Source organism: Salvelinus alpinus, chromosome 35 (genome assembly GCF_045679555.1).
Source record: "Salvelinus alpinus chromosome 35, SLU_Salpinus.1, whole genome shotgun sequence".
Classification (NCBI taxonomy): Eukaryota; Metazoa; Chordata; class Actinopteri; order Salmoniformes; family Salmonidae; genus Salvelinus; species Salvelinus alpinus.
Genome location: NC_092120.1, coordinates 8891902 through 8917398, shown reverse-complemented (window position 1 = coordinate 8917398; position 25497 = coordinate 8891902). Strand labels below are relative to the sequence as shown.

The following is a 25497-nucleotide window of genomic DNA, read 5'->3' as shown; positions in this document are numbered from 1 at the left end:
CCAGGAAAAACATCAGGGACAGACTGATATTCTGCTAAAGGTACAGGGATTGGACTGCTGAGGACTGGGGTAAAGTCATTTTCTCTGATGAATCCCTTTCCGATTGTTTGGGGCATCCGGAAAAAAGCCTGTTCGGAGAAGACAAGGTGAGCGCTACCCATCAGTCCTGTGTCATGCCAACAGTAAAGCATCCTGAGATCATTCATGTGTGGGGTTGCTTCTCAGCTAAGGGAGTGGGCTCACTCACAATTGTGCCAAAGAACACAGCCATGAATAAAGAATGGTACCAACACATCCTCCGAGAGCAACTTCTCCCAACCATCCAGGAACAGTTTGGTGATGAACAATGCCTTTTCCAGCATGATGGAGCACCTTGCCATAAGGCGAAAGTGATAACTAAGTGGCTCGGGGAACAAAACACTGACATTTTAGGTCCATGACCAGGAAGCTCCCCAGACCTTAATCCCATTGAGAACTTGTGGTCAATCCTCAAGAGGCGGGTGAACAAACAAAAACCCACAAACTCCAAGCATTGATAATGCAAGAATGGGATGCCATCAGTCAGGATGTGGCCCAGAAGTTAATTGACAGCATGCCAGGGCAGATTGCAGAGGTCTTGAAAAAGAAGGGGTCAACACTGCAAATATTGACTCTTTGCATCAACTTCATGTAATTGTCAATAAAAGCCTTTGACACTTATGAAATACTTGTAATTATACTTCAGTATTCCATAGTAACATCTGACAAAAATATCTAAAGACACTGAAGCTGCAAACTTTGTGGAAATTAATATTTGTGTCATTCTCAAAACTTTTGACCACGACTGTACACAGATCAGTCTTCACCACAAACCCACCTACCATACAATCCTCAGACTACACAGTCTGACAGTGGCCCAAAATAGGTCCTGTAGCTTAGTGCTCAACTTGTGTTGAAACAGCCCCTCATGTCCACCATTCACTAGAGGACACTGCAACTAGTCAGACTGCTGTAGAGTAATGACTCACTTAAAACGTGTTGCCCTCTTGACTACAATAAATTACACAACATTTAAATCGAATCCCTAAAATGGGAGGCGTGTGTGTGAACATGATTACGATGTAACCTACCAATAAGTTAAAACATATTCTCTTCAAAACTATTCTTACTTGAGTCGTAACTGCGTAAACAATAGTAAAACTAGATAGTGCACATGCTCTACTTGTGTTGGGACCTGCCCTGAAGAGTCCATGGAAGTAATTCATGGTAGTCAGAGATGGTGGTGGCAGTCAGAGAACTATTTATAAAGACTAGTGCCAGGCAGTCAGAGAACTATTTATAAAGACTAGTGCCAAGAATAGTTATTCCCAGCCATATACCACCGCCAACAATACATCACTTCTCTATCATCTTGCAAAAAGATTCAAGTGATCTTCTCTTGATAAACAAATAGAAATGCCTGCTCTCAATCCACCTCAATAGAAACGTCAAGGTTATAGTTTTAGGGATACACCTAAAGTATAAATGAGCCAGTATGCTACAGCAGGAAAATAATCCCGCAGCAACAGGAAATGTGAATTATTATGTGGATTATAATGAATTAACATTTTTGTAGGGGTTGACACATATTTCATAAGGGAAATCAAGTCTGAAATTTCAAAGAGGAAATTACAAACTTGAGAAGACTTTTAAAACCTCAAAGAAACAAAATGTTTTAAATGTCCCCCTGCAACAGGGTGATCAAATTAAGATCCTATATCTGTACACATAAATGTAAGTAAGGAAAATGAGGGTGGGGCGGGGGACTGCTTAGTGAGAAAAATGTTAATGGACTACAAGCTTTCAGACTTGAACCTGACCAAAAATACAACCCACTGCACTGGGTGTTTCTGAAGCTGGTCTGAGGCCCGTCTGGTCTGGGGAGACAAGCAGGAGTGTAGCTGGTGCTGAGGGACAACACTCTCTACTGCTAATGGGGAGTGTATTTTAGGTAACATTACCAGGGAACAGACAGAGAAGCATGGACAACATAGTGATAAGAGAATAAATGGTTGACAGTCAAAGGGTGAAATCAAAGTGAAGATGCACAGTGGATTATTATTTTAAATGATCATTGGTCCATATAAATCGACTGTAAACTCAAAACAGGCACTGAGAGTAGTCACTCTGCCACAACAAAAAGCCACTAAAGCATTTGAGCAAAAGGACATGTTAAAATACAGACTGTAATATACTTCATACAGTAAAATATGAACATCTAGTTAAAAATCGAATTTCAAATGTTTACAAGCAATAATAGATAGTTAATTGGGTATTAAAGCTGCATGCAACTGAAGAATTCTGCATTTCCAGGCTATATTGGACCAAACTCTTTTGTGAGGCAGGCAAATGAAACTGGGAGCCCTAAACTAAACCCCACATCAATCTGGAGACAATTTGGGCTGAGACCCATTACTACACGCTTATAGATGGTCCCTTAGCTCAGACAACAACACTAGGCCCAGGCATTTACAGTAGTAAACACACACACACACTGCTAATTAAGACTGTTGGCCTAGGTCTATACACTTCAGCATTTTCGACCTGGGACTGGAATGCTCATAGCCCCTAAAACACACACAATACTCCAATTCACACAAAAGAGAAACAACAAATAGACTCAAGCTAACTCCAGAGCAGTTATACTGTAACTATGTCACAATATACAGTGAGTATCCACATGGTTGAAACGCACCGAAATAGTAAGCGGGACTATTTTGCAATTGTGTCATCTTCTACATGACAATATGCAAAATAAATATACACATAAAATTAAAAACACATACTGTTGTGATCAGGGTTGGACTCCCTATAACATCCTATAGCACAGTAAGGCAGAGCAGGGCTAGGAGGAGCAGGGCTCTCTGGGCTAGCTAAGCAAAAAAGGCTGGCTGGTGTCTTAGGATGTCTGAAAGTTTTGTCCCAAATGGCACCCTAATCCCTATGTAGTGTACTACTTTTGACCAGGGTCCATACACAGCCTCAGACATGAATTACAGACTGCCAGTTATCCGCCTGTCTGGCCTTTACAGGGCTTCATTTGGTAAAGTCCATCACTTTGAAACCACATCGTGCTTTAGTAGCCTCCACTAAAATTGCCTGCTCAGATTTCAAAATCTAGTCACCCAGGTATCAAAAATGAGCATTTAATCTCCTCAGAAGTGGACTGTGTCCCAAATGGCACCCTAGTCCATTGACAGAGACCATAGGTCAAAATAGGACTGGGCGATAAATCAATAATTATCGAGGTAATTACTTCCCTCAATAACGATATAAAAACGTTTAGATTCATTTTTGATAATGTCGATATAGAATAATTAGGTACATCAGTCCATTTCACCTCTGTGACGCAGCAGGAATGTGCGGAGAAGTGACAATATGCAAATGGAGAGGTATATGCCCACAAAAAAAACACTTAGCATCTCGAGTGATGGAGTAGCCACTATTAACCACGAGTGAAGTAGGCGAAAACAGTGGCAGTGATAGCCATGGAGAAGGAGCAGCTTACAACGAAGGAACTATTGATAAAAAGGGTTAAATTGTTTCAGTAATTTGGAAGTGGTTTGGCTTTTTGAAGTCCGACAAAGAGCAAAACAATGTTCGGTGCAAATTGTGCCGTAGACAGGTGGCTACGAAGTCCGGTAATATGACAAACCTTTTTCAACATCTGAAGCAAAATCACTCTTTGGAACATGCAGGAAGTTTGAGTTTGCGCCACGGTATTGATAAACTCCCCTCAAGCACCAGCCAATCTAGGGATGTTTGCCCGAAGCAGTCAACACTGACAGCGTTTATGCCCTACAAGCAAACATCGAAAACACAAAGACATCACAAATGCTATTATGCATTGCATTGCTAAGGACATGCTACAAATTAGCACAGTTGAAAAGGAAGGTTTCAAGAGGCTTATCAATTTAATTGACCCCAGGTACAGTTGAAGTCAGAAGTTTACATACACTTAGGTTGGAGACATTATTACTAGTTTTTCAACCACTCCACAAATTTCTTGTTAACAAACTGTAGTTTTTGAAAGTTGGTTAAGACATCTACTTTGTGCATGACACAAGTCATTTTTCCAACAATTGTTTACAGACAGATTATTTCACTGTATCACAATTCCAGTGGGTCAGAAGTTCACATACACTAAGTTGACTGTGCCTTTAAACAGCTCAAATTCTAGAAAATTATGTCATGGCTTTAGAAGCTTCTGATAGGATAATTGACATCATTTGAGTCAATTGGAGGTGTACCTGTGGATGTATTTCAAGGCCTACCTTCAAACTCAGTGCCTCTTTGCTTGACATCATGGGAAAATCAAAAGAAATCAGCAAAGACATCAGAAAAACATTTGTAGACCTTCACAAGTCTGGTTCATCCTTGGGAGTAATTTACAAACGCCTGAAGGTACCACGTTCATCTGTACAAACAATAGTACGCAAGTATAAACACCATGGGACCACACATCCGTCATACCGCTCAGGAAGGAGACGCGTTCTGTCTCCTAGAGATGAACGTACTTTGTTGCGAAAAGTGCAAATCAATCCCAGAACAACAGCAAAGGATATTGTGAAGATGCTGGAGGAAACAGGTACAAATGTATCTATATCCACAGTAAAACGAGTCCTACATCGACATAACCTGAAAGGCCGCTCAGCAAGGAAGAAGCCACTGCTCCAAAACCGCCATAAAAAAAGCCAGACTACGGTTTGCAACTGCACATGGGGACAAAGATCGTACTTTTTGGACAAATGTCCTCTGGTCTGAGGAAACAAAAATGACCATCATTATGTTTGGAGGAGAAAGGGGGAGGCTTGCAAGCCGAAGAACACCATCCCAACCGTGAAGCACGGGGTGGCAGCATCATGTTTTGGGGGTGCTTTGCTGCAGGAGGGACTGGTGCACTTCACAAAATAGATGGCATCATGAGGTAGGAAAATTAAGTGGATATATTGAAGCAACATCTCAAGACATCAGTCAGGAAGTTAAAGCTTGGACGCAAATGGGTCTTCCAAATGGACAATGACCCCAAGCATACTTCCAAAGTTGTGGCAAAATGGCTTAAGGACACCAAAGTCAAGGTATTGGAGTGGCCATCACAAAGCCCTGACCTCAATCCTATAGAATATTTGTGAGCAGAACTGAAAAAGTGTGTGCGAGCAAGGAGGACTACAAACCTGACTCAGTTACACCAGCTCTGTCAGGAGGAATGGGCCAAAATTCACCCAACTTATTGTGGGAAGCTTGTGGAAGGCTACCCGAAACGTTTGACCCAAGTTAAACAATTTAAAGGCAATGCTACCAAATACTAATTGAGTGTATGTAAACTTCTGACCCACTGGGAATGTTATGAAAGAAATAAAAGCTGAAATAAATCACTCTACTATTATTCTGACATTTCACATTCTTAAAATAAAGTGGTGATCCTAACTGACCTAAGACAGGGAATTTTTTACTAGGATTAAACTGAGTTTAAATGTATTTGGCTAAGGTGTATGTAAACTTCCGACTTCAACTGTACATGCTCCATGTCCGCAAACATGGAACAATTTTTCCTTATAATATTAGATATCGGTATCGGCCAAAAATGTCATATGGGAGCATCACTGATAGTCATTTCTTTATTTTAAACTTCTTAGGGATAGCCCCCTTTTTTTCCAATTTTAGCCTAAAATGACATACCCAAATCGAACTGCCTGTAGCTCAGGCCCTGAAGCAAGGATATGCATATTCTGGGTAGGATTTGAAAGGAAACACTGAAGTTCGTGAAAATGTGAATTGAATGTAGGAGAATATAACACAATAGATCTGGTAGACGAAAATACAACCGTTTTTTTCTACCACCATCTTTGAAATGCAACAGTACTAGCCATCACCTTGGTTGTAATTCCGATGGTGTCCACAAGGCAGCAGTGTATGTGCAAAGTTTCAGACGGATAACTTGAAGTATGAGCAAACTACATGACATTTAGTATGAAGTCACCCAGGTACATTCGGGCAAATCGTGAAGGAGACATTTACATTTTTCTGCAAGAATATTGTCAAATCTGTATACTTGGACTTTGAATTAGCTTTTCCAGTATTAGTAGCCATATTATAAGTTCAACATTTGCAAATCACCCAGTTTTCATAATTTTTGTCCAAAAGGAAAAGGCTTGCTGTCGCACAAGGTTAGCGGCTACATTTTGCGACAGATACAGGGTTTCCCCTTTACTCCCGTAAAGCCCAGCTCATTGGCTATCTAGCTAGCTTTGTCAAATAAGCACCAATCGGGGTCAAACAAAGTTACAGTCAATCAAGTGAAGACCGCCCGCGTCATCGGCTGCCATGAAGGCGTCGCTCTCTGACCAAATTTAGTGTCCTATAGGATATACTACACACCTAATGATATAGTGAAGTCTGGTTACATTCTAGGATCTGAGGAATAAATACAAACGTGATTTGACTGGTTGAAACAACATTTACGGACAGATTCTTTCTTTGCAAATTGAACGAGTGGAAATACAAAATCGATCGTGCATGCTATATGGACCTTTTTAGGATATGAAAAAGGATTTTAACAAAACAACACTTCATGTTATCTCTGGGACCCTTTGGATGATAAATCAGAGCAAGATTTCAGAATGTAAGTACACATTTCACCTTCAGGAGGTGAATTTATCAAACCCATCGCGGTGAAAAAAGTGTTTTGTTGTTAGGAGCTCTCCTCAAACAATAGCATGGCATTTTTTCGCAGTAATAGCTACTGTAAATTGGACAGTGTAGTTATATTAACAAGAATTTAAGCTTTCAGCTGATACAAGACACCTATATGTACCGACATTTGTTGTTTCTCTTAAATCTGCGATCGTGACACACGGCGCTTCATGATTTACAACTATCCCGTTGACGGGACGCCGATTCCTAAGAAGTTGGGAAAACGTGTTTTTTAATAAGTTGAACGTGCTCTTCACTACAGAAAATAAATGTTGTGAAATAAAGAAATCATTTTCTTTGCCAAGTTACACTGCTCAAAAGGCACCTAATCGATGGAACGACCCAACTACTGCTTTTCTTGGCCAGGGATCACTTGAAAAAGAGATTTGAAAAATGTTCAGTCAATGGGAATAACCAAGGAAATGGCACCACTGGTCTCCAGAGGGACAGGCAGAGCAGAGGGGAATGTTCAGCAACTGCTGTCTTTAAATAACCACTATTCATCATGTGCTTTCTGCAACATGTCTAGGAGGTGATTATATAAAAGCCTTCAGCAGGGTGGAGGAGATACAGGACCATGGGTGCAAAATACAAAGGATTTTATTTACTTTCAAGTAATAAGGGTTGTGGACTTCAGCCTCCCATAACAACAGCAGTAAATAGATTCTACCACATTATGACACCTGAAGGATAGAACGTGTTCCTGCACAAAAAAAGATACAGAATAATAAGTATAAAACAATCCCATACAGTACTGAAGTGTCCGATTTACATCTGTAAGAAGATTTGCATTACACTGTATGCTGTAATTGTGTAGATTAGGATAGATTGAAAGTGCAACACAGCAGTTTTAGAGATTATGTTTTGTGTTGCCTTCACCAAACGGGAAGGAGCTGCAGCATATGGAGTCAACAACAACAGAGGTGACAAAAGAACTACAGAGACAGTACAAATTCAGTAACAGCCACTGCAAAAAAGCTTCTGTTATGAACTGGCCCACAGTTGTTTTCCAATCAGTATGTTTTCCAAATACATGTATTTTCCATAGAATTCAACTGGAATTCTCTGCCAGTCAATACATACAGTACTGTATGCTATGGCTTTTGATGTGTCTGCTGACAACTACCTCAACTAAAGAGAGAAGAGAAAAAATAGTTTTTATGCTTACAATTCATGAAGTGTATTTTTTTTTTTTTTAAGAATATAGCCTCATATATACACATACACACACGTTCAAAAGTTTGGGGTTACTTAGAAATGTCCTTGTTTTTGAAAGAAAAGCACATTTTTGTCCATTAAAATAACATCAAATTGATCAGAAATACAGGGTAGACATTGTTAATGTTGTAAATGACTATTGTAGCTGAAAACGACAGATTTCTTATGGAATATCTACGTAGGTGTACAGAGAAATCGAAGTTGGAGGTTTTCGGATCACAAAGAAGAACATTCGTGAGACGCAGAAAAAATGAAAAGGAGTGCTTGACACCATCTGTCAAGCATGGTGGAGGCAATGTGATGGTCTGGGGGTGCTTTGGTGGTGGTAAAGTGGGAGATTTGTACAGGGTAAAAGGGATCTTGAAGAAGGAAGGCTATCACTCCATTTTGCAACGTCATGCCATACCCTGTGGACGACGCTTAATTGGAGCCAATTTCCTCCTACAACAGGACAATGACCCAAAGCACAGCTCCAATCTATGCAATAACTATTTAGGGAAGAAGCAGTCAGCTGGTATTCGGTCTATAATGGAGTGGCCAGCACAGTCACCGGATCTCAACCCTATTGAGCTGTTGTGGAGGCAGCTTGACCGTATGGTACGCAAGAAGTGCCCATCAAGCCAATCCAATTTGTGGGAGGTGCTTCAAAAAGCATGGGTGAAATCTCTTCAGATTACCTCAACAAATTGACAACTGGAATGCCAAAGGTCTGCAAGGCTGTAATTGCTGCAAATGGAGGATTCTTTGACGAAAGTAAAGTTTGAAGGACACAATTATTATTTCAATTAAATCATTTTATAACCTTGTCAACATCTTGACTATATTTCCTATTCATTTTGCAACTAATTTCATGGAAAACAAGGACATGTCTAAGTGCCCTCAAACTTTTGAACGTTAGTGTGTGTATATGCATGTATGCATGTATGCATGTATGTATGTATACACACACACACATTGAACAAGAATATAAATGCAACATGCAAAGTGTTGGTCCCATGTTTCATTGCATGTTGCATTTATATTTTTGTTCAGTATATATTTGACAGAGCTACAGTAAGAATGTAAAACGGGGGCGGCAGGTAGCCTAGTGGTTAGAGCCCTGGACTAGTAACCAAAAGGTTGCAAGATCAAATCCCTGAGCTGACAAGGTATAAATCTGTCCTTCTTCCCTTGAACAAGGCCGTTAACCCACTGTTCCTAGGCTGTCATTGAAAATGAGTGTTCTTAAATGACTTGCCTAGTTCTCCATGTTTCTCGTGTCAAGTCACCTTATGACCAAGTTGGTCTCCATCACCATTCCTCAATATTATGATAATTTGATTGTTTAAACAGTTATTCAAACACAATACTTATTCACATACATATTTGGAATGGGAAAGACAAACAACAGTTATTAGATACCTCAAATTCCTCACACTTACCCTATTGGAGGTTTTGTGGCTGTGTTGACTTCTCCAAAGTCCATCTTCTGCATGTGGCACTGACTGTTTTTACTAATATCCAACTTCAATGGTAAGTGTTTGGCTATCCTCAATGTTTTCCTTTTGTCCTGTCATCAAGGACACCAAAGCTCTACTGATATCTAAGCACATTGATATCCAAATAACCGATAGGACAAAAACAAAAAAGTGTTATTTTATCATTCTTAAACAAAATATGGGTGCTATTTTTCTAACGAAACAATAGTTGAGAATTGTTTGGTTACTTCTAGGCGACAGTCAACAAAATGTCAGTAGGCTAGGCTATTTAAAAATAAGAATTACACATTAGTTTCACATCAATTGCAAAATAGGATTTACAGGTCCATACAAATGTGACTGCTGAAATTTGACAGTAATTTGCAGACTAAAGTCCTGCAACATAGTAACAGTTGTCTACACAACAACAAAAAGTCGCAGCGCAGAGACACAAAGTAACCACAAACTTTCAGGATGTGATAGGTATAATAGTGTACTTACGTCGACTCAAACATTGTTTCAATTCATTTTCATATTCTCATAGCAGGTAATTGCAAAGCGATTTCGGAATAATCCGTGTATATGCCTGTTGTCCCTGTTCTAGTCCAAGCCCGCCTTCGTCAGCACTCTAACGTCAATCATGCTCATTGGGAATTCACTGCCAGCTCCAGAAGGCGAGCGAGCGGTAGGACTGGGACTCACACAACCCGACAGTTTTCATTAATCTCTTTTTTATTTTTTATTACTGAGACCCACATTTAACTTAAAACACACTCACGTTTTGATCGCTGTTTATACATTAATTTAATAAAACTATGCTACTATAAAGGTATAATTTGGGAATAATTTACTGTAGCACCGTGGAAAGAATGAGTCCATTTCGTAGGCAGGCTGTAAATGGCACTATCTGGACATGGTGAGCATATTAATTAAAAGGTTACTTCTATTGAGTTAAGCGAACGTATCGATAATGAAGAATTCACATTTGCCAATTCCATAAATCTCAGCTTCATCCTACTGAAAATCCAACTATTTGAATTTAAACCCTGGATCCCAGCATCCCTTGCAATAACTTATTCACTTAAACCCCGCCCCTTTCTTTGCACACTACAACAGCCTACTTATTGTACATTACACACATTGCTGATCATCCAAGAATATCTAGAGAACTCAAAAAGAAAGGAAGACCAAGGCACTCGTCATATAATTATTTTACATTCCTTTATTTGTATGGCATGTTCAATAGAAACAAGGTTTAAAAAATCCGACGCGTTTCGGCTGCATGGCCTTCGTCAGGGAGTACACAAAAATAATACAATGTCCTCTTTTGAACAGCTTTTCCAATTAGCCCTAATTTGAAGAGGGAGTGGTTACAAAATTGATTGGACACACCTAGTAAGCAATACTATACACATTAAAAAGTTAAATACTGTAGCTATGTTATCAAAAAATTCAACTCCAAGCTAGAAGTATCAGAACGCCTAGAAAGGTAGTTCTAACCTTAAATATGACTGGGAGAAGTGTCAAGAAGGGAGGCAATATGTTCCATAGTGCACTAGAACACAGCAAACATGAACAACAACAGTCTAAACATAGCCGAGGGCAATTGAGCAAATGTACACTAGATGACAGCAAATGGTCCTATCACGACCCTACAGGAAGGGTGAGAAATCCATATCTTCATTCAAACTACAGGGTACCTGTAGTTTGTAAATCCAAAAACTTTCCTTTTGGTTTAACTGTTTAAGACGGTCCCCTTTTCTAATTGAGGCCGGAACATGATCAATACCCATAGCTTGTAGGGAGGCGGGGTTGCCATGGTGTAAGGACTTGTAGTGCCTTGCCATGGGGTAGTCTTCATTGCCTACCAGTATGGCATACTTGTGTTCCCCTAAGCGGTCTTGAAGGCGTCTCTTTGTCCGTCCAATGTAGAACACCTTGCACTGTGGACATTCCAATCTATAGATGACATGAGCGGTTTTGCAGTTAATTAAATGCTTGACGTCATACTCCATTTTGGAAACTGTGTCAACAAAATACGTTTTCTTTGCAATATTCCTGCAATGGTTGCACTGGTTACATTTAAAATAATATCTAGTTCAAATAAAAAACTAAAATGAACAGAAATTAAAAATATATTTCTAACTTTATAATAATGTAATTCTAGTGTTAGATACTTATCATTGCACAAAGATGATGGAATGATTTTATTCTTCAGATCAGATATGGATCGATCTGTTTGAGGATTGCACGAAATCATGTTCACTTAACAACATGTATGGTGTAATTATCATACTGTTATTAATGAGTAGTGATGGAGTTGTCACAAACTCTGCCCACAGGAGGTCACTGTGTGACTTCAAATCAGACAATAGTGTGATTCGACGTGACTGCAACACTCAACAAAGAGCTGCAGTTAGTTTCAGAGTGGGTGGCAAGGAATAAGTTAGCCCTAAATATTTCTAAAACTAAAAGCATTCAATTTGGAACAAAACACAAACTAAACCCTAAACCTCAACTAAATCTTGTAATAAATAATGTGGAAATTGAGCAAGTTGAGATGACTAAACTGCTTGGAGTAACCCTGGATTGTAAACTGTCATGGTCAAAACATATTGATGCAGTAGTAGCTAAGATGGGGGAGAAGTCTGTCTATAATAAAGTGATGCTCCCCCTTCTTAACAACACTATCAACAACGCAGATCCTACAGGCACGAGTTTTGTTGCACCTTGACTACTGTTCAGTCATGTGGTCAGGTGCCACAAAAAAGGACTTAGGAAAATTGCAATTGGCTCAGAACAGGGCAGCACGGCTGGCCCTTGGATGTACACAGAGAGCTAATATTAATAATATGCATGTCAATCTCTCCTGGCTGAAAGTGGAGGAGCGATTGACTTCATCACTACTTTTATTTATGGGAGGTATTGACATGTTGAATGCACCGAGCTGTCTGTCTAAACTACTGGCACACAGCTCGGACACCCATGTATACCCCACAAGACATGCCACAAGAGGGCCCTTCACAGTCCCCAAGTCCAGAACAGACTATGGGAGGCACACAGTACTACATAGAGCCATGACTACATGGAACTCTATTCCACATCAAGTAACTGACGCAAGCAGGAAAATTTGATTTAAAAAAACCCTGATTTTAAAAACAACTTATGGAACAGCGGGGACTGTGAAGCAACACAAACATTGGCACAGACACATGCATACACACACACACACACACACACACACACACACACACACACACACACACACACACACACACACACGATAACATACGCACTATACATACACACTATACATACACATGGATTTAGTACTGTAGATATGTGGCAGTGGTGGAGTAGGGGCCTGAGGACACAAAGTGTAATGTGAAACCTGTGAATGTATTGTAATGTTTTAAAATTGTATGAACTGCCTTAATTTTGCTGGTGGGGATCCATAATAAAAACAAAAATACAAATATAGAGTTGAAGTGTCTATAATTTTGAGTTTGCATCGCAACATTCCACTTTATATACTTCACAGAAGACTGAAATATAACAAAATCCTTTGACATAGAAACACCAGATTTTCTGTGTTATTTAAAAAAAAATGTTTATTAATTATGAATTTATTAAACTTTTTAATAACATTACACCCATGAGGCCACTAGATAATTTAACTGCAGGAAAGGGCTACATACAGTCTCTACTGCTACATAAAAAGGTTACTTCGCTATATTTCACTCTTCATGGTGTGCCTCATGCTGACTTATTTTTGCCATATCATGTAAAATGGATGAAATTAAATCATATTATAATTTTTTTAATATATTACATAAAAAATACAAAAATTGGGGGGGAGGGTTTGCTCAGGCGCCATATACTGTATCTCTATCTATGGCTCTGGGTCGCTCCACACCATTTGTCCCACAAGTGCATGCTCTACTCTCTGACAAACAGATCATGTTTGCTTGTGATCATATCAGGACATGTGTTGACTTTGACTTTCAAAAGACTACACTCTTAGAAAAAAGAGTTCCAAAAGTTTTTTTGGGCAGTCCACATAGGATAACGTTTTTTGGTTCCAGGTGGAGCTCTTTTTGGTTCCAGGTAGAACCCTTTTGTATTCCATGTATAACCCTATATGGAACGTTTTTTACATGGAACCTAAAAAGGTTCTACCTGGAACAAAAAGGGTTCTACCTGGAACCAAAAAGGGTTCTTCAAAGGGTTCTCCAATGGGGACAGCCGAAGAACCCTTTCGTTTCTAGATAGCACCTTTTTTTCTAAGAGTGTACAACCAAACCTCAGAGTCTAAAATTACCAGTATGAAACAAACCCAACTTCATTATAATACTTTCACAGTACCTCCTTCTAAGGGAGGTGGAGGAATGCAGCAGCAGTACTATAGGCTATTGTACATCAGGGCAATACATACATCTTCAAGAGACTCAGAGAAGAAACACCAAACAGCTAATTGATCATTAATCATACCTGGTGAGTACTTTTTGTCAACATCTAGAAACCTATTGAAGATATAAAATCTATACATATTTCTAAGAGGTAACACAACAATTATTTATGCTTGTGACATTTTAAGCATTAAAAAATGAACAAAAATTACATAATTACTTGAAGTGCTGAATAGAGTTAAAGACAGTCGTTGGATTACCGTACTCAATTTGTGCCCCAATTTAAATACACTTTTGTTAATATATATAATATGAATTATAGACTACTTACAGGACTCTCCAACCCTGTTCCTGGAGAGCTACCATCCTTTAGGTTTTCAATACAACCCTAGTTGTAACTAACCTGATTCAGTTTATCCACCAGCTAATTATTAGAATCAGGTGCCCTAGATTAGGATTGGAGCGAAAACCTACAGTAGCTCCCCTACAGTGACTATGACTTTCTAGATTTCTTTGACTGTGTAGTGAACACCTATAAGCACCTGAAGGTGTCAGAGCAGCCCCATAATCTGTATAATCAGCCTTTATAAGAAACTAAATATGCTTCTCTGCTAAAATCTGGGTAAAATCTGTAAATGAATGTGAGTTTTATTCAGTACACTTCGTAATCTACCAACCTTGCCAGAAGGCATGCCAGCTAAGATAGTTAGACAAGCTAGCTACTCTAACCTGATTGATAGGCAGAAATGGCTTCTTGGTAGCTAGGTATGAGATTGGGAACCTATCTGGACTAGCTAAACCCAACTTCATAAAATTGCTAGGTGGCTAGTAGTATTACAGAGAAACAAACAAACAAAATTAACAAAAAAATTGCTTGGATTTTTTATAAAACAGAACAAATCTGAGGGAAAGGGAAAGAGGGCATGTGCCCCTGTGCTGCCTATGGGCATGACGCTTGTGTTTGTTTGTTTGTTTGTTTTGATGAATATCAGTACAACGATAATATTTCAAAGGAACAATTTAAAGGGGAAATTTGTGATTGTTTTTACATTTAAATGAATGATATATATAACCATAGATTTGTAGAGAGTATAATTTATCATTCATATAAACTGTTGTACACCAATAGAAATCTAAAATATAAGATTGTTTCACTCCATTGTTTGACCCTGGCCCCACTCCCTGTGTCAGGATATTTAGGATACCTTTATTTAACTAGGCAAGTCAGTTAAGAACAAATTCTTATTTTCAATGAAGGCCTAGGAACAGTGGGTTAACTGCCTTGTTCAGGGGCAGAACAACAGATTTTTACCTTGTCAGCTCAGGGATTTGATCTTGCAACCATCCTGTTACTAGTCCAATGCTCTAACCACTAGGCTACCAGCCATCTTCACATGCAAGAAACACATTTACATTACAAACTTGAACAAGTAAATTCCCACAAGTGTGTAACAGGACTAATATAAGCACCTCCCCCCAAAATGATTATTATAATTAGTAGGTTACATTTCTCCAGCCCCATCCCTCAGCTGTTTAACCAAACAGCGGCAGGGTGGCTCCTTTTTTATTGTTTGCAGATTTATTTGCAACTGCAGATTGCCACTTTGACTATTCAGGTTGATTTTGAATGAAAGCACACCACCTTGACTAATAACAATACTATTTCTGTCTTTCTACAGACAAGGATATGGAGCCAACAACAGATTATAACTATTCCGCCTACTATGATGATACAGAAGGGTTAGATGCATCAGAGAGCCAGCCATGCAACAATGCCAATGTGAAGGAGTTTGGACGGGTGTTTCTGCCTACATTCTACAGCCTGGTCTTCATCGTGGGCTTCATCGGTAACAGCCTGGTGGTCTATGTCCTGGTGAAATTTAGGAGGACCAGAAGCATGACAGACCTCTGTCTCTTCAACCTGGCTCTGTCTGACCTTTTCTTCGTCATCTCCCTGCCTTTCTGGTCCCACTATGCCACCGCAGCCGAGTGGCTCCTGGGGGACTTTATGTGCCGACTGGTAACCGGACTGTACATGCTGGGGTTTTATGGCAGCATCTTCTTCATGGTGATCTTGACAGTGGATCGCTATGTGGTCATAGTCCACGCTCACAAAATGGACAGGTTCAGATCAGTCAGAGTAGGGGTCACTCTGTCTCTGTTCATGTGGGCTCTCAGTCTCTGTGCCTCTCTGCCTACAATCATTTTCACAAAAGTAAATAATGAGTCCGGGATTTCAACATGTAAACCAGAGTATCCAGAGGGTAGCATGTGGCGCCAGGTTTCTTATTTAGAGATGAATGTCTTGGGTCTACTTCTCCCTCTCTCCGTCATGGTGATCTGCTATTCAAGAATCATTCCGATGCTAGTCAATATCAAAACCACCAAAAAGCACAAAGCCATCAAACTGATAATCATCATAGTAGTGGTCTTTTTCTGCTTTTGGACCCCATACAATGTGGTCATTCTCCTGCGTAATCTGGAGGCACAGAGCTATTTTGGGGACTGTACAACTCACAAGAACATAGACCTGGCAATGCAGTGGACAGAGGTGATAGCGTTCACACACTGTTGTTTGAATCCGATCATCTATGCCTTTGTAGGGCAGAAATTCATGAGTCTTGTCCTGAAGTTACTAAGAAAATGGATGCCAATGTGCTTCGCCAGGCCTAATAATAGTGAGTTGTCTGGACGAAAAAGCTCAGTCTATTCCAGGTCTTCTGAAATAACATCTACAAGATTGATGTAGATTGACTTGTATACAAGCACAATTCAAATATAAAAACTTTGAGAAGGGAAAAGACAGTAAAAGATGTAAGGAAAAACTACAAACTTGAAAGTGTGGCCACCCTAGCTGTGAATCTATGCTTACAGTAGATACAGTAGTTATCAGTTGCTCTTTTGTATCTTTGCATGCTCCAATACCTTTGTTGATATATCCCTTTAAAGAGTGTTAGTTGAGTCCTCATGTGGTATTGTGTGAAGTGTGAAAAAAGTAAAGAAATTGACAGTATGTACAGTGCATTCAGAAAGTATTCAGACCCCTTTCCTTTTTCCAAAATGTGCTACATTACAGCCATATTCTAAAATGGTTTAACTGAAATGTTTTCCTCATCAATCTACACACAATACCCAATAATGACAAAGTGAAAACAGTTTTTTAGACATTTTTGCAAATTTATAAAAAATAAAAACAGAAATACCTTATTTACATAAGTGGTCAGACCTTTTGCTCGAAATTGAGCTCAGGTGCATCCTGTTTCCGTTGATCATCCTTGAGATGTTTCTACATCTTGACCCTGTGGTAAATTCAATTGATACGACATGATTTGGAAAGGCACACACCTGTCTATATAAGGTCCCACAGTTGACAGTGCATGTCAGAGCAAAAACCAAGCCGTGAGGTCGGACAGGATTGTGTCAAGGCACAGATCTGGGGAAGGGTACCAAAACAGTTCTGCAGCATTGAAGGCTCCCCAAGAAAACAGTGGCTCCATCATTCTTAAATAGAAGACGTTTGGAACCACCAAGACTCTTCCTAGAGCTGTCCGCCTGGCCAAACTGAGCAATCGAGGGAGAAGGGCCTTGGTCAGAGAGGTGACCAAGAATCCGATTGTCACTCTGACAGAGCTCCAGCATTCCTATGTGGAGATGGAAGAACCTTCCAGAAGGACAACCATCTCTGCAGCACTCCACCAATCAGGCCTTTATGGTAGAGTGGCCAGACAGAAGCCACTCCTCAGTAAAAGGCACATGACAGACTCTCAGACCATGAGAAACAATATTCTCTGGTCTGATGAATCCAAGATTGAACTCTTTGGCCTGAATGCCAAGCGTCACGTCTGGAGGAAACCTGGCACCATCCCTACGGTGAAACATGGTAGTGGCGGCATCATGCTGTGGGGATGTTTTTCAGTGGCAGGAACTGGGAGACTAGTCAGGATCGAGGGAAAGATGAACGGAGTACAGAGAGATCCAAGATGAAAACCTGCTCCAGAGCACTCAGGACCTCAGACTGGGGCGAAGGTTCACCTTCCAACAGGACAACAACCCTAAACACACAGCCAAGAAAATGCAGGAGTGGCTTCAGGACAAGTCTCTGAATGTCCTTCAGTGGCCCAGCCAGAACCCGGACTTGAACCCGACTGAACATCTCTGGAGAGACCTGAAAATAGCTGTGCAGCAACGCTCCACATCCAACCTGACAGAGTTTGAGAGGATCTTCAGAGAAGAATGGGAAAAACTCTCCAAATACAGTTGTGCCAAGCTTATAGCGTCATACCCAAGAAGACTCGAGGTTGTATTCGCTGCCAAAGGTTCTTCAACAAAGTACTGAGTAAAGGGTCTGAATACTTATGTAAATGTGATATTTTATTTATTTTAGTATTTTTTTTGCAATAAAAAGCAGTTTTTGCTTTGTCATTATTGGGTATTGTGTGTAGATTGATGAGGGGGAAAAACTATTGAATCAAATTTAGAATAAGACTGTAATGTATCAAAATTTTGAAAAAGTCAAGGGGTCTGAATACTTTCCGAATGCACTGTACATATAGTTATATTTGTATATTACAGGTTTTTTCATCTAAGAATGTGACAAAAACCTGACTGGGGTATCTGCTTTTTAACAAGCTAACTACAAAGCTACGCTGCGTTTTTTTGGGGGGACTAAAAAGTGTCACTACACTGCTGTCTGTTTAAAAAATATACACAAATAAAAAAGCTGAGACTGCTGGTTTGTAAATAGACAACACAATAGGATGTGGCATGAAACCAATGCCACTTAACAATGTTATGTTACGTACTATATACCATATACATGACTGTATAGGATTTGTGATTACCTTGTCTTAATCTTTTTCAATAACAGGTTTCTTTTTTATTTCAAACCACACTTTTGATAGTTTGTTAATGGTATACGGTATTCTGTATGTAACGGGCATTTAGAAAATCTCAATAAAGTCTTGTTCGGTGACATTTCCCCCCTGTACCTTTACTTGATGTTGACTTATTCAGCTTGGTCTACATGCACAGAGAGACATCACTTCACACCAAAACAACTAAAACAACACAGGAACTTAGCCTTGACATAGCTTACATGAAATAAGGAAGTAAGACTCAGAAGTGTCAAGGAAGTAAACGGCCAGCTACTTCTCATTAAAACCACATAAATAGCTTTGTAGAACTAATCTTTCTAGGAAACGCATATTGTCAAATCTCATCCAATATGGACGCAAACTATTGTAAGATAAGTACAAGAGGCTGGAAAAAGCCCAGAGCAGTGCCCTTAAATCGTGTAAAAGATTAAGTGACTTGCTCAAGGGCACAACGGCAGCAGGCGGCCCATGAGGTTCTGATGTCAGCAACTCTGTGGTTGCCGGCACACTCCCACCAGATTTCCCCATCAGCCCTGAGATTCAAACCGGCAACCCTTCGGTTACCCGACTACCTCTCTAAACCTCAACCTCTTTCTACTACTACAGACATAACCCACACAAGGACTACTTCCATGTATGAATGTTACAGAATGTACCTTTTAAAATGTTATGTACTCTATTCATTTTTCATTTCTATCTTTCCATCTGAAAAGCAGTTCAAAGCAGCATCTACATGTGTGACAGATATCTATCTGTATGTTTGATGGTGTTTCCCTCACCCACACTCATTCCCAGACATTTAGTTATAGGGCCATTACAGGAAACCCACACTCACACCTCAGCCTGCTCAATGCAGCAATGCAAAGAAAATAGTTATCTAGAGCACACCTTGAAAAAAGTTGCAATCATTAGTACAAAAGAATAGAGTAGAGAAAAAGAGTCGTTTCCCGGCCAGACTGTTTCAACCAGCACACACGTTATCACCAGAGGGAAGGTTACAGCATTCAATCTGTACATCAGAAAAGAAGAGATTGGGGTAAATAACATATATTTTAACTTCATCATAGCCTGCTTATAGACATACAGCCTACAAATATGCACGCAGGCACAGACAGTCTGGAACTTCAAAATGGGGTCTGTCAATAGGGGGTGTCAGTATTTAGCAGGTGGTGGTGGGTGATGTGTGAGATCATATGGGTTGTGGTTTGATTCTGATTAGTATTAAAGACGATGTAGAAATAGTCTTTAGATCCATTTACAGTTCTGTGCTTGAATCATTTTTTGGGATCTGTCAATACATACATTCTGAGGGGAAAAGTATGGTTTGAAAATGTTATGTTTAATTTTTATATATATATATTTTTTAAAGAAGACATTGTATTAGAACATTAATATGGCCCTACGGGGTAATAGCTTTTAAAATTAACAATGAGTGTGTCAAGGCTTTGTAGCTGTTGTTCTTTGAACCAAAGAAATGTCAGTCTTCAGCTTACATAACCTTGACAACGACAGTAATAAAGGCCTTGTTGTTAGACATAAGATTTCTGAAGATGTACTATAAGGGGCTGTTTCTTTGTAATCTCCATCAAGTATGTAAATTAGGTTAATTCCCACAGGTTGTTTCGAATTACACATTTCTCTTCATATCAGTCATCATAATGTTTTAAAATGTATCATTACACTCTGTGATTCATTTGAAAGCATTGTAATTTATTTTAAATAATCATGAGTTAAAACACAGTTACCATGGAAACTGATAGATTACATGCTGCTAAACTATTAAGTAATACAAGTATGATGCCATAATGATGTAAGTAGGAAGATGAGTGACAAATAATAGCGTTAACATTTGAAGTAACATACGATTTTATAATCTCTGGCAGTGTGCAGGTAACCATTCAAAACAAAAGGCATAGAATTAGGAACTAGAATACTAGAGTGGACATTAACCTTCTAATAACGGGATAAAAGCCAGCCATTTTGGTCAGGGGGGGATAAGGTATTGTGTATAATAATGAATTTGAAGAATATTTCTGCACTGTATGTTTTTTAGTTAGCTAGCCAGACAGTTTTAGAGGAATGATTCCATACATTTTTCAAATTCCATTCAAACAATGGAGTCAATCCACATCCATACACTGGCTGATATCAGTTGATGATAGGACTTAGACAAGTTGTAAATGCAACAAGTACGGATATGGTATCATATAATAGCACTCCTAGCTTTCCAAGAAAACAAAAACTGTTTCATGTTTTATTGTCACGTGCACAAGTACAGTGAAATGCCTTTCTTGCAAGCTATTTCCCAACAACGCAGTAATTGATACCAGTAGTACTATAACATGAAGTAAAGTAGAACAAAAACACACTAGAAATAGCAATAATGAGAACACGAGAAAGTAAGTAAGCTATATACAGGGTCAGAGCCAATACCATATACAGTATACAATGTGCAGGTATACTGGAGTGGTAGAGGTACATACATGTACAGTGGGGCAAAAAAGTATTTAGTCAGCCACCAATTGTGCAAGTTCTCCCACTTAAAAAGATGAGAGAGGCCTGTAATTTTCATCATAGGTACACTTCAACTATGACAGACAAAATGAGAAAAAAAAATCCAGAAAATCACATTGTAGGATTTTTTATGAATTTATTTGCAAATGATGGTGGAAAATAAGTATTTGGTCAATAACAAAAGTTTATCTCAATACTTTGTTATATACCCTTTGTTGGCAATGACAGAGGTCAAACGTTTTCTGTAAGTCTTCACAAGGTTTTCACACACTGTTGCTGGTATTTTGGCCCATTCCTCCATGCAGATCTCCTCTAGAGCAGTGATGTTTTGGGGCTGCTGCTGGGCAACACGGACTTTCAACTCCCTCCAAAGATTTTCTATGGGGTTGAGATCTGGAGACTGGCTAGGCCACTCCAGGACCTTGAAATGCTTCTTACGAAGCCACTCCTTCGTTGCCCGGGCGGTGTGTTTGGGATCATTGTCATGCTGAAAGACCCAGCCACGTTTCATCTTCAATGCCCATGCTGATGGAAGGAGGTTTTCACTCAAAATCTCACGATAAATGGCCCCATTCATTCTGTCCTTTACACGGATCAGTCGTCCTGGTTCCTTTGCAGAAAAACAGCCCCAAAGCATGATGTTTCCACCCCCATGCTTCACAGTAGGTATGGTGTTCTTTGGATGCAACTCAGCATTCTTTGTCCTCCAAACACGACGAGTTGAGTTTTTACCAAAAAGTTCTATTTTGGTTTCATCTGACCATATGACATTCTCCCAATCTTCTTCTGGATCATCCAAATGCTCTGTAGCAAACTTCAGACAGGCCTGGACATGTACTGGCTTAAGCAAAAAATTACAGGCCTCTCTCAACTTTTTAAGTGGGAGAACTTGCACAATTGGTGGCTGACTAAATACTTTTTTGCCCCACTGTATGTATAGGGGTAAGGTGACTAGGCATCAGGATATATGATAAACAGAGTAGCAGCAGTGTATATGACGATTTTATGTGAGTGTGTGTGCGTGTGTGGAGAGTGGGTATGAATGTGTGTGCGTGTTATATGTGTGTGTGAGCAAATGGTGTGTGTGCTTGTGTTGGAGGGTCAGTGTGAGTGTGTGTGAGTGAGTGTGTAGAGTCAGTGCAAAAATGTAAATAAAATAAAAGGGTCAATGCAAATAGTCTGTGTAGCCATTTTGTTAGCTATTTAGCAGTCTTATGGCTTGGGGGATAGAAGCTGTTCCGGAGTCTGTTGGTGTCAGACTTGTTGCTCCGGTATCACTTGGTGTGCCAAAAGGAGAGAGAAGAGTCTATGGCTTGGATGGCTGGAGTCTAACAATTTTCTGGGCCTTCCTTTCACATTGCCTCATATTGAGGTCCTGGATGGCAGGGAGCTCGGCCCCAGTGATGTACTGGGCTTTCCGCACCACCCTCTATAGTGACATTTATGGTCTGTTTACATACATACTGAACAAAAAGATAAACGCAACATGCAACAACTTCAATGGTTTTACTGAGTTACAGTTCATAAGGAAATCAGTCAATTGAAATAAATTCGTTAGACCCTAATCTATGGATTTCACATGACTGGGCAGGGGCGCAGCCATGGCTGGGCCTTAGAGGGCATAGGCACAACCACTTGGGAGCCAGGACCACCCACTGGGGAGCCAGGCCCAGCCAATCAGAATGAGTTTTTCCCTACAAAAGGGCTTTATTACAGACAGAAATACTCCTCAGTTTCATCAGCCGTCCGGGTGGCTGGTCTCAGTGTATTTTAGAGGCTACTTATACAGAAACTTTACATAAAACCCGTATAAACTGTATTTATAATTCTATGTTCATATTTTAGGTTGACAATAGGATGCACACAATACAGCATTGATTGTTAACTAACATCAGTCTAATTGGAATGAATGGCAGTAGAGGCATAATCCTGTTCCATTACTACTAGGGCTATGACAATAGGATGCACACAATACAGCATTGATTGTTAACTAACAATTCACACCATCCTTTTTTCCTCAGTAAGATGAATACAACCGAGGCCACCAGCACAGACGATTACAGTGGCGATGACTACTATGGCAGCCCATGTAGCACTGGCACCAGTCTAACCCAAGGGTCCAACTACCAGCCCATTCTCTTCTACCTGGTGTTCACCCTGGGTCTGACAGGCAACAGTCTGGTGCTCTGGGTCCTCCTCAAGTACATGAAACTGAAGACCATGACAGACATCTGTCTGCTGAACCTAGCCCTATCTGACCTGCTCCTCGCCCTCTCCCTGCCTCTCTGGGCCTACCACGCCCAGGGCCATGAGTTTGAAGGGGACAGTCCATGTAAGATCATGACTGGTGTCTACCAGGTGGGCTTCTACAGCAGCATCCTGTTTGTGACCCTGATGAGTGTGGATCGCTACCTGGCCATCGTTCACGCCGTGGCCGCCATGAGGGCCAGGACGCTGCGCTATGGAGCGCTGGCGAGCATCATCGTCTGGGTAGCGTCCATCGGCGCTGCTCTCCCTGAAGCTATCTTCGCAGCAGTAGTGTGGGAGGATGACGAGGACAGTGGTTCAAGTTGCCAGCGGGTTTACCCAGAGGACACAGAGAAGACATGGAAGTTGTTACGGAACTTTGGTGAAAACGGAGTTGGGCTCGTCCTATGTCTGCCCATAGTGGTCTTTTGTTACATCAGTATTCTCACTGTACTACAGAGGTTAAGGAACTCCAAAAAAGACAGGGCCATGAAACTGATATTCGCCATCGTGGGTGTGTTTGTAGTCTCCTGGGTTCCTTACAACGTTGTGGTTTTCCTCCGGACCCTTCAGATGTTTGACATTGGGAATAGCTGTGAGGCTTCAACGCAGCTTGATACAGCTATGGAGGTGACAGAAACCATAGCGCTGGCTCACTGCTGTGTCAACCCAGTCATTTATGCTTTTGTAGGAGAGAAATTCAGAAAGTGTTTGGGCACTGTGCTCTCTAGATATCCACTGTGTAAAAAGCTCAGGAAACATGCAATGGTGAGCAGCAGAGGATCAGAAAACGAGACTTCTAACACAGCTGTGTGATTGTACTGCTGAAAGACAATACTTCCACTGCTGAAAACCTGTTTGATGCATTTTCATTGAGCAGAAGACCAATTTCTGTTCGTATGGAATAATGAAGTATTCTTCTGAACACAGACTTGCATTTAAATTAAGTGTAACTGTATAATATTTAACTTTAAATGTATTTTGATGAGCTCTGACTATTTGCTAAAGGGTGATGGGCTGTTTATGTTTTGATTACCCATGTACTTATTTCATGTACAGTACAGGCCTGCACAAAATTTTGCTATAGCATAATATCAATATGTTTTGCATAGAGATTATCTAAACTTTTATCCTTATTGTATGCACACATTTTTGTTATAACATTAAAACACAACCATGAGCAGGGTTGTGGCCAGAGGACTGCTGCTTGATGGCCAGTGGCTATCTGGCTACTCATTGGCTACATTTTCTGGCCAAATATTATTTTGGTAGAATTTTGACCGTCCTTTGATTGAGGACCTGTTTTGGTATTAAATTGAACTTGGACTTCGAGTCAGGAATTTGAACTTTTGTTGGCTGAGTAGGTTTTTGTGTTCCTTTCTGGAGGGTTTTCTCAATAAATCAACCTGTGAATTTTGTTGTACTCAAACATATTTGTTCTGCATTGTGTTGTCATTTTATGCTGCTGCTGTATACCCCTATACTCCAGTCTGCTCCACAATATATTTTATTCAGTTGAAGATGCTAAATTCAAAGATTTAACAGACAACAATCCTGCTACAGTGGGGCAAAAAAGTATTTAGTCAGCCACCAATTGTGCAAGTACTCCCACTTAAAAAAATGAGAGAGGCCTGTAATTTTCATCATAGGTACACTTCAACTATGACAGACAAAATGAGAGAAAAAAAATTCTGAAAATCACATTGTAGGATTTTTAATGAATTTATTTGCAAATTATGGTGGAAAATAAATAGACAAAAGTTTATCTCAATACTTTTTTATATACCCTTTGTTGGCAATGACAGAGGTCAAACGTTTTCTGTAAGTCTTCACAAGGTTTTCACACACTTGCTGGTATTTTGGCCCATTCCTCCATGCAGATCTCCTCTAGAGCAGTGATGTTTTGGGGCTGTTGCTGGGCAACACAGACTTTCAACTCCCTCCAAAGATTTTCTATGGGGTTGAGATCTGGAGACTGGCTAGGCCACTCCAGGACCTTGAAATGCTTCTTACGAAGCCACTCCTTCGTTGCCCGGGTGGTGTGTTTGGGATCATTGTCATGCTGAA

At 40.1% G+C, this 25497-nt stretch overlaps 3 protein-coding genes across 7 annotated transcripts in view; 2 read left to right on the top strand and 1 right to left on the bottom strand.

Annotated features, from left to right (window-relative positions):
• The window catches only part of LOC139563921 (protein cordon-bleu-like), a 61255-nt gene extending 50829 nt beyond the window's left edge, over positions 1-10426 (bottom strand). For 3 of the 5 annotated variants that reach the window (XM_071382955.1, XM_071382953.1, XM_071382954.1), the window contains exons 1-2: positions 9888-10425; positions 9351-9511 (exon numbers count right to left, since the gene is read on the bottom strand). In XM_071382955.1, the coding sequence (XP_071239056.1) occupies positions 9351-9403 (53 nt within the window). In that variant the 5' untranslated portion in view covers positions 9404-9511; positions 9888-10425. Of the gene's footprint in view, positions 1-9350; positions 9512-9887 lie in introns of all 5 variants that reach the window. The other 2 variants (XM_071382949.1, XM_071382950.1) reach the window with 1 other exon arrangement.
• A 3339-nt stretch (positions 10427-13765) lies between these two features.
• LOC139564465 (C-C chemokine receptor type 5-like) lies at positions 13766-16670 on the top strand. The gene is made up of 2 exons (XM_071384005.1): positions 13766-13880; positions 15475-16670. The coding sequence occupies exon 2, from the start codon at positions 15483-15485 to the stop codon at positions 16542-16544; it is 1062 nt and encodes a 353-aa protein (XP_071240106.1). The 5' UTR covers positions 13766-13880; positions 15475-15482; the 3' UTR covers positions 16545-16670.
• A 2929-nt stretch (positions 16671-19599) lies between these two features.
• LOC139564331 (C-C chemokine receptor type 4-like) lies at positions 19600-24962 on the top strand. The gene is made up of 2 exons (XM_071383785.1): positions 19600-19705; positions 23205-24962. The coding sequence occupies exon 2, from the start codon at positions 23209-23211 to the stop codon at positions 24244-24246; it is 1038 nt and encodes a 345-aa protein (XP_071239886.1). The 5' UTR covers positions 19600-19705; positions 23205-23208; the 3' UTR covers positions 24247-24962.
• Positions 24963-25497: the final 535 nt, after the last annotated feature.